This window comes from Uncinocarpus reesii, genomic scaffold (genome assembly GCF_000003515.1).
Source record: "Uncinocarpus reesii 1704 scaffold_3 genomic scaffold, whole genome shotgun sequence".
Taxonomy (NCBI): domain Eukaryota; kingdom Fungi; phylum Ascomycota; class Eurotiomycetes; order Onygenales; family Onygenaceae; genus Uncinocarpus; species Uncinocarpus reesii.
In genome coordinates this window covers 1,694,774-1,704,475 of record NW_003052498.1, presented here as the reverse complement: position 1 = coordinate 1,704,475, position 9,702 = coordinate 1,694,774, and the positions used below count along the sequence as shown (strand labels likewise).

The 9,702-nt window shown below is 46.1% G+C and overlaps 2 protein-coding genes across 2 annotated transcripts; one reads left to right on the top strand and one right to left on the bottom strand.

Annotated features, from left to right (window-relative positions):
• Positions 1-1,128: 1,128 nt before the first annotated feature.
• UREG_05360 (ubiquitin-conjugating enzyme variant MMS2) lies at positions 1,129-1,803 on the bottom strand (the record flags this gene model as incomplete). The annotated part of the gene is made up of 5 exons (XM_002584625.1): positions 1,129-1,189; positions 1,248-1,327; positions 1,397-1,522; positions 1,578-1,657; positions 1,731-1,803. The coding sequence occupies 5 exons, from the start codon at positions 1,801-1,803 to the stop codon at positions 1,129-1,131; spliced, it is 420 nt and encodes a 139-aa protein (XP_002584671.1).
• An 865-nt stretch (positions 1,804-2,668) lies between these two features.
• Positions 2,669-7,672, top strand: UREG_05359 (uncharacterized protein; the record flags this gene model as incomplete). The annotated part of the gene is made up of 3 exons (XM_002584624.1): positions 2,669-2,924; positions 3,014-3,069; positions 3,122-7,672. The coding sequence occupies 3 exons, from the start codon at positions 2,669-2,671 to the stop codon at positions 7,670-7,672; spliced, it is 4,863 nt and encodes a 1,620-aa protein (XP_002584670.1).
• Between the last annotated feature and the right edge of the window lie 2,030 nt (positions 7,673-9,702).

Here is a 9,702-nt window from a genome sequence, read left to right as displayed (position 1 = left end):
CTTATTTACTTTTATAGATATATTATCTTTTCAATTGGTAACAACTTGTGCTGAATGACTCTGAAGATTGAAGATTTGATTCAATATAACAAGCAGAATGCTTCTATTTTTGAAAGAATTAATAGCATATTTGTTTATAAGCTCAATTTCTGCTGGAGAACATTCTTCTCTGCTGTTGCTCTTTATGAGACTCATCAAGATCAAATTCTTGATTTACTGATTTTACAGATAATTAATACTTGCAATATTGTTATTGAACTTTCTGCAATTCAAAAGTCAGCACTATATGCAATAGAAATCAGGAAAAACATGAGTATTGAGCTGAACAGCACAGATATTTCTCTTGATGATGATATAGAAACTTTGATATTTCTATATTATACATGAGATGTCATCTTTTCATAGAGTAGTAATTAGCTTTTCTTAATACAAACAAATTGAGGCAATTGAAACCTGTACAAGCAATGAGACAATTATAACTAAGCTGATCAGCAATCTGCTAGTAACCCTCTCAATCACCAGTGTTTCTCTTCTGGAGAAATGTTTATTGAAAAATCACATTCATTGCAACCCTCCAGCAACATTTCTCTGACTGAAATGTTGCTTGTTGGGCAATGGTGGTTCATGCATTGCTAGGAAGAAATGTTTCAGGCTGATTCCACAGTGGATTCATGGTGGTTCTACAGTCATTTGGAGCTACAATTTTCCCCTATGGGAGACTAATAACTAGGAGATGAATGGGGGTTTAATAGTTCGGTTCTCACGATTGACCAACCTCATTACTCCAGTATCTAGTAAAGTCGCCTCTTAAGGCATACACTCATGAGGCCTATTGCCTCTTCAGATAGGCTACGGCGTGGAAAGATCCGCCGACAACAATAAAAATTTAGATGACCCATGCTTTCAGCCCTCAACCAGCAGCAGTGAGTAACCTAGATTGAAACGAGCTATAAGGCCAAGGAAGACAAGAATGTGTGTAGCTCAGTAAGATCGTGAATAGTAGCCGCAGCGGCATATTTTCGGTATTCTATGGCATCATGCTTCTCAGCAGTAACTCCAGTTTCTGGCAAGGTCCTAGTGATTCCTGCATAAACACGGTTGAAAAGCCATAAGAGAAGAATAGTCAAATTAGAATGTTGCGCCTTCTGGCGGTTGAGGGATCTTCTTATGCTGAGGTAGCGCCATATATCTGGAAAAGCATTAGCCAACAAACCTAAAGTTATGAGTCCACGGCGTTTTTCAACTACCTTCGAAGTTCGAGAAGGATAGTCTCCATTGTGAATTCGCGCTTCCATTCTATCAGACAGGGGAGCCTTGTGGGGTCAACCTAGAATACCAGATTTTGTTAGATCCTGAGTATTTCACCGTTGAACCCTCCAAATAACTTAGTGGGTACCTTTCCAGAACGCGGATCGACGCATGGCAGGTTTATTTTCGAAACAAATTGGATCATAGGAGGACGGTCAGGATAATCGTCGCCGCAGTGGATGTTCACGCTGTAGATGCGGTTCTCGTGGACGCTCTAACGAGGAGCAAGGTATCAGACTCAGCTCAGCATCCAAATGTACGGGACTAACATGTGGAGGTCCCAAGATTGTTCCGTTCCAGTTCCTCATCATAATATCCTCGCCATCAGCCAAACCATATGAGCATGCCTCTGTAAAGACGTCAGAATCGGGTTTGGCATTTGCAGGCTAACGATCGGGGACGGAGATTCGAACACTCCTCACCTGGGCCTTGGCCCTTCTCCCCCTTCTCCAGCTCCTCTAGGAGGCGGAAGTTTCGTGGCACCTTCGCCGTCATGGTCGCGTTGATAGTGTTGAAGCGATTGTAGGGAGGGGCTCGTGGTGCTACTGCTGACGGAGGGGTTCGAATCACAAGCTTCCGGAAGTTGTGGGCTGCCGTAGTTAATAATAGGGCTGTTACTCCGGTGGGTCGAAGAGACACACTGTGCAAAAGGCTAACTAATCCTATTGCGGCCTAGCCCACCACCCATTGCCTCTCGTGTCTTGGCAAAGCCACCTTCGGCCGCTGAGGCTCTGGACTTCCTGATTGGGTTGCTTCCACAGCTTCAACGTCAATCGTGAGATTTGCTGGATGAGCGTTCTTGATTCTGGTGCAAAGCTTCTTTACTACGGCTCTTGAGTCTACTTATGGTGGAATTTGACTGTTTTTCAATCCCTTAATTCACGATATATGATGCTACTTTCCCTTCCCTGACATGACTTCTCAATTTCTTCAAGGAGAGTTATCCACATTGATTCAAGAATCCAAAAGGAAAAACTCCGACCTGAGAAACGTAAGGTTTAAGCGTCACTGTTTTGGGTTCGAGGCCGTGTTCTGAGACTTACCGTGGAATTAGGCAGCGGAGAAGTCTCTAAGCGAACTGAGAGCTTTGCCATCTACTTCAGAGGCCCAGCTAGTCGCAGGTTTGATGCACTTTAAGCAGGAACTTCTGCTTTGCCAATTGCTGACTAGCCAAGAGACTTGACCCGGAGACCACAGTTCGCGAAGCCGTTTATTCTAGCATGCCATGCCCGTCATGCCAAACTTGCAGCAGTCGGAGTGGGATGTATCCACAAGCTTGTGGCATCCGGAGCACTGCCGTCTGAGCAACTTGGAAATGTCGTGGATGGCCTGCGCGAAACGACGACCCTAAGTATGAGCAATGACCTCTCTCGTTAATCTGCAAGCCCTCGTTACTGACGTTTCCTCAGGCGTTGATGTGCAACTTAAAGTACTCCAAACGTTGCCTTCACTATTTCAATGGCATGCCGGCAGCTTGAGCGGCCAACTCCTAGCTACTACACTAGAAATCTGTGCAACACTGCAAAATGTGAAAACAACAGCAGTTGCCAACACCGCTGCGGCGACACTCCAGCAGCTTGTCATAGCCGTCTTTGATAAGGCATCAAAAGAAGACGGTGAGCTTGACTTTTTCTTCAAGCCAAAGCCTGCCTATAATATATGCTGATGTGAGCAGTAACGCCGGGCAACCTTACAACTGTGCCAGCTTCATTGGGTAAGGAGACGGTGAACATTTCAGTAGCAAATTATGATGCTTTCCGCGTGAGTAAGCTAATGTTCTTGTCATCGCACCAATGTCTGATCACGTATCTAGCTATTTGATGATCTTTGCCGGCTCGTCGAAGGCGAAAAGCTTGAGTATCTGAGCATAAAATCTTTATCCAGAATCTTTGTCCTGGAATTAATTGAAAGCATATTGGTCAATAATGCCAGGGTTTTTGCCCATCATCCGGAGCATGCATATGTCCTCCGTTATCGCTTGATGCCATTGACTGTGAGATTTCTATCGGAACGACACAATTTCTCGTTCACGGTTCGTGTGGCGAGGATACTGTTGCTGTTATTGAAGTCACATCTAGATTTATTGGCAGCGGAATCGGAGGTGGCATTGAGTCTGCTTATTCACTTACTTGATACGGATGCTTCGCCTCCATGGAAACGTGCCATTTGCATGGAAATATTCAAGAATCTATACTCAGAGCCCCGGTTAATCAGACTCATATTCCGTCTGTTCGACGAGCACAAAGAGCGGAAAAGCATTGTTAAAGATCATATGGCTTGTTTGGTTCGACTTGCCGCTGAGAACCCCTCGTTGATAGGTGTCAGTCATCGGTCAACGGTGCCGGTAGCTCCCGAATCGTCAGGGGGGACCATCGAAGAACAGGTCGCCCTCGAAGCGGTTGTTTCTGCAGGTCTAATTGGAAGTCCATCTTCAAGCACGGATGCATGTGGCATCAGTAGCCAGTGGAGTTTGCTTCGGGCCCCATACATTGAAACATTGGACAAATTGGAAGCACCAAATCCTCCGGAAACCTACCTCTACAGCCTTGTACTCAATTGTATCAGCTCGTTTTCCGACAGTATTGCTAAATTTATCCTTCCGTTAACTGTTACTGAAACGAAAAACAGGCGCAAACGGCAAGAGTCGATAGCCAGTAAAGAGGAATCGACTATAGACAAACCAAACGTTGACCGGTCAAGAACTTCGAAAAGTTACTCTGTTCCTTTAAATCCCCTCGATTTTGAATCCCATCCTCAAGTTGAAGATGTTAAAAGTATTGCAGAAATGATTGACGCCTGCTGGCCCGCTGTCCTTGCTACCTCGTCTACATTTTTATATGCTGCCTTGGATAACGAATTTTATCACAATCTGGTCCGAGCGTTTCAAAGACTAGCTCATGTTGCAGGGCTTCTGAGATTAAAAACCCCAAGAGACGCTTTCCTTACCACTCTCAGCAAAGCCGCAGTTCCCGCAGATATGCTAAACTCTTCAACGATTGCAACACTGCCCTCGAAGCCCGAGGACCACCTTTTATCTGCTCCTGCATCTCCCGTTCCGAAGTCTCCGAGTATGTCTGAGCTAGTGCATCCTTCCACTGAAAATCAACGTGCAACTCTCAATACACGGAATCTTTTATGCTTGCGGGCGTTGTTGAATTTGGGAATTGCTTTGGGTCCAACGCTAGATTCGATGTCTTGGTCCATTATCCTGGAAACCCTACAACATGCAGATGTGATAATCAGCACATCGTCAACATCAAGTCTTAAACCCAGCCATTCTAGCCAGTCTAGTGACAAGAGTTCTGCACCTAATATTGAGTCGCTGAAAGAGAATTTTGGTAATGAGATCTACGCCGTTCGAGCGGCGGCTTCCAAAATGTTTGAAAACTCACAAGATTACCCTAACGCATCGTTAAAAATATTTTTAATCACCATTCTTAGTCTATCAGACATCACAGAAGCATACAAATGGAGCGAGATTGGGAAAGCTGCCTCTACATCACCTGCTCCAATAGGTCAACCTGGGCGACTTCATCCAAGCAAACGCAGCACTTCCATTGCCTTAAGTCGATCCAGGATACAAGAAAACGAATTGACCTTTGTGTTACAGAGAACGGGTGAATTACTAAAATCCAATACCGAGAGGCTTTCCATGGCCGTCGACGATGAAGGAATTTGGGACATCCTGGTCACCAACTTGATTGCGATAATTCAGAACGGGCAAATTAACCTTACTCACCGCTCAAAGGCGAGCGAAGTGCTCAACGCTCTGGTGCTCGACACAGTCAAGATTGGAGAATCTATAGAGCCTTCAAGCCGAAACCAAATTCAACTTCGAGGGTTCCATGCGCTGATGGCCCAGATATCCGGACTTTACGGGCCAGAGCGTCGCCCCAACTCAATAACACGTGCTGCTGATTTTCAAGTGCATGAATTTGCCCTTGAGACCCTGAAATCTATGTTAGAACAATGTGGGGATTCGATTACTGCTGGATGGGACATGGTTTTTGCTTTGATATCAAGTGTCTTTACTACACAAGAATCCAAGCATCAGAATACTGTGCCTCTTTCGTCTACTCTACCAACTATCAGTGATCCTGGGACTGTACTCGCAAGATCCTCCAAACTCGTGCGAACAGCATACGATTCTCTCCAGCTTGTTGCTTCAGATTTTCTAAGTTTGCTCCCAACTTCTTGCCTTCTTGAGATGGTAGAAACATTTTCTTACTTTACTTCTCAAACGGAAGACTTTAACATTTCGCTTACAACCACGACCTTCTTCTGGAATATTTCCGATTTCTTGCGGGGACAGATTGGAAATTTCGCCATATCAGGTGAAATTGATATTACGTCTACTGAAGAGAGTTTGGCGAAAACAGCGAGCTGTGCAGATTCCGCTGCGTCTCGAAACGCGCTATGGCTATTATTGTTGCTGAGGATTGTACACACTGCAACTGACAGCCGAACGGAAATACGCAATAGTGCTATTCAAACTCTTCTCCGAATATTGGATCATTACGGCCAACAGCTAGCATCGGAGTCATGGCACATATGCCTCAACCGGGTTCTTCTTGTGATGGCGGAGTCCGTCGGAACGAGATTACGAAAAGCTTTGGAGTCGACAGAAACTGGGAGTCCTGATCGAAAGGCCTGGGTGGAGACTACCGTGCTGGTCACAAAAGGATTGTCAAGTCTTATCACAAATTTTTTCGGTACTATTTCCCACTATTCTGATTTTCGCCAATCATGGAGTCGGTTATTGCAGTACTTTGGCGACATTCTCAAAACGAAACTTCTGGAACTAGATGAGGCTACGTTTGCAGGTTTTGCAGAGGTTCTTTCATCTATCAAAAACTGCCAGGATGTTGGCAAAACGGCCATAGCGGGAGCTTGGTCAGTCTGGGCTAATAATCCTCCAACTTCTGAAGGCCATGATCCAGAGGCCCCAAACCAAGAGGCCTTGCGGGCCTATCTGAACATGTATAGCCAGATCTACCGTTTACTTGGTAGTGACTTAGACAGCCGACAAATCGTGACCGTTTTGAAAAATCTTCAGCTATGCGTATGGGGATCAATCACCACCCGGTATTCTTTAGATTTGGAACGGCAATCCGAAGTTCAGAAGACAGTTATTGAATGCTTAAAAGCTCTTTGCTTAGATAAACCAAATTCGCAATCTGCAATAGTCCGCTACTTAGGGCGGCTTGCGGATAGCTCTTTGACCAGATGGTCACCCGAGCAAGGAAAAGAAAAACCAACATTTGTCGCATTCTCAAAGGCTACTATGAAACTTTTGAGCTGGTACCTTACAGAAAAGGGCATACAAGTTGAAGTTCTATCAGAGGACACACTTAGCGAAGCAATCGGACATTTAGTGAACCCGATTCTAAATAAATATGCCTGGACAGGGGAAGATCGTGAGCCACTTCTGTGGCAAATCGCAACCACAACTTCCCTCGATATTCTTCAGATCTCAATTCCGTCTATTGAGACAGAATACCAGAATCTCGGGCGGGAAACGATTACAAAGTTTTGGTTACCTATCGTTGAGTTAACTCGCGGTATTGTGTCGGTAGACGACTCAGTTGAGAACAATGTGCCTTTGGCAACTTTAGCAGAGAATGAGCAATTCGATATTGCGGCCTTTCACCGGCTGCTCACACTGATTGTCCCCTCTTTAGGGTCGTCTGTTATTCCGGACAAGATCCGCCGTGAATTCGCCTTTATACTCTTCAAATCTTCGCTCGTTTATCCACCACAGCGCACAGACCCACCCCTCGAGGATTTGAAGCTCGATCCTCTCCGTGATCTGTATCATGTCCGCAGTGGCCGTACAGTCGACGCCTTCCAAACGCCCCGTATCAAGCTATCGTATTTGCTAATAGACACCTTGTTCAATCTAGCCTCTGCACATTTACCCAAAAACGAGGCTGACCCGAAGGTTCGCACTGAATCAACTCAGTCATACATTTCTATCGCCAAATCAATGTCACCGTTTTTGGTTTTACGTTGTGCGATGGCATTAAAATCCTACGTCGCTGACCAACCTTTGCGGGGACTTATGCCCCAACCTGCTGTTTCTCGAAAGGAGCTTTTACATTTACTTCGGAAGCTTGATGAATTGAAAAGCGAGCCCGCAGCAATTCCAGCTACTGGACTAAACGTTCGTGTTAAGCCCAGCTTAGACGAAACCGACGCAGGTAATGACGAGGCCAAATATAAGAAGCATCTTGGTTGGGTTTATCCTCTCATCGTTAAAGGAGTACCAGTTGCTGGGAGAGAAGGAGATGACCGCGAACTTTTGGAAGCGTTGACGAAGATATTGGACTCTGTGGCCAGTTATTTTATCCTGGGGATTGATTAACAGTCATAAGTTATAGAAAAGATAATGAATGCCAAACTTTCGCGTTTGGCCTTGATCTCGACTGTCAGGCATTACTAAGCCATTCAGAAGAAGCAAGTCGCCAGGCCCATCTTCTGTACGGAGTACGCTCCAAAAAGAAAAGAAGCCCCTTGAGGCGAGTGGTTGAGGTATACTTTTTGTGTGGATTCACTGTTTCTGGAAGCGCGCACCAACTGCTCCTTTTTGTCGGGGGGCTTAAACGTCGCGTTGCTTCGCGTGCTACCAGCAGCACCTTTCCATCTTCAGAATGATATTGTGTCCCCTTCTAAACCACCACCATGTAGCAATTCGACAAAGCGAACATACTACAGCCAAGACAGCGCTACTCCAGTACGTCAAGCAAACACCCCTCTTGATCGGTTTTAACCGAGGCCGAGAGCATTGAAAGAGGGAGCACGTTACAAGAGGAGTTCCCAATATCAGATATCCCTTGTTCATCGCTCAGGTCTGCTAGTCCATTGTTCCGCTTTCAAGACGCCACGCCCGTCCCTCAATGAGAGCTCAGAGCGGACGGGAGACACTTGCAGGCTCCCCTTCATGGCCTAGAGCCATGCGACGGTAAAATGCCTTGTGAAAGCATCGAGGAAGCTAACTACTGCGAGCAATTTTTGCCAACAAAATCTTAAATTTTAGCCTTAAGACATCTCCGCAGAGTGTTTGCAAGCCGTTCAAGTAGCAGCAACTTTTTGAGCTATCATCTTCCTCTGCGCTTGGTTTTGGATGATTGACAGGAGGACATGGTTCCTCTGAGGATCTTGACAAGTTGACTGCATTGGATAGAGCAACTGATTAACGGTTTCGAGTGTTTCTATAAAGTGCCAACATACACTTTTTTAACGTTTTGGGGCAACTAATGCTCATCAATCACTGCCTCTGGTGAACGAGCCACGGCGCCGCCCTTCGTACAACGAACAGTCTTGATGAAACGGAGGATGATTGATTTTCTAAAAGATCGCATGACTTGCCGTTTTCACCCCTCAATCCAGCAACAGTACCCGTGATTGTGCAAGAGGGCTTGCGCTAATGTACACCAGACGGATGATTTGGAGAAGGATACTCATCAGCGACCGAGGCATAAGCCCATCACCAACTAGAGGACTCCGTATGACCATCCAAAACATACAATTTCTCCAACCTCAGGCCAAAGCACAAGAACCTTGGGAGTTCTTAAACGGCTACAACGTGGCCAACCAGAGATGGAATAAGGTTGAAGAGGGAACCGGATCATCTTGACTAACCAACTGAACCAAGATGCATCGCACAGCAGGGAGCTTGCGGTCCAGTTCCCTTCACCAGCATGTGGCAAAAGGCCTGTGGGGCCCCAGAAAAGACGGTCCTATGGGAGAGAAAGACCAGCGGTGAAGGAGGATTTCTTGCGACCTTTTTTGTCTCCAACTTGCCACACTTTAGATCTAGCCAGTCGAAGGAACGGGCCATCCAAGCACAGAGACGGCCAAGAATAAACAAAGCCCGAGTGTGCAAAAGGATCTCGATCACGGCAGTGAATATTGAACGCGATTTCAGTTCTGAAATGAGCCGTATTTCGTTCATGCAGGGAACTTGTTATTGTGGGCAAGGTCCATCAATCTCCCCATGGAGATACTGACTACTCCGTACTGTCAATCCTCCCGAGTTAACTACCCCAGACTTCAGTCTTGCTTCCGATCCCGCGAGTGTATTCCGAGGCGCTAGAAACAACTTTTATCTGTTGATCCGAGCGCTGGTTCTCTGCGAACTCAACAGTTGGCTCGAGATCCGATGGAATCTGTTGCTAGGATTGCTGGAGCTAATTCGACGGGAACAGGGTTTCTGCTTGCTGAATTGAAAGCATATCCCTGCCACGCAGTTCTAGCTTCTGAGTTCCCAACGACTACGAACGGAAACTGTCAGGGTTTCCTCCTTCGACCTGTAAGATATGTCGTCGGATCTCGACGCACGGTTACCGCTCTGAACAGAATATTCCGAAGGGTGTGTGGTGGTCCAGTGGGACT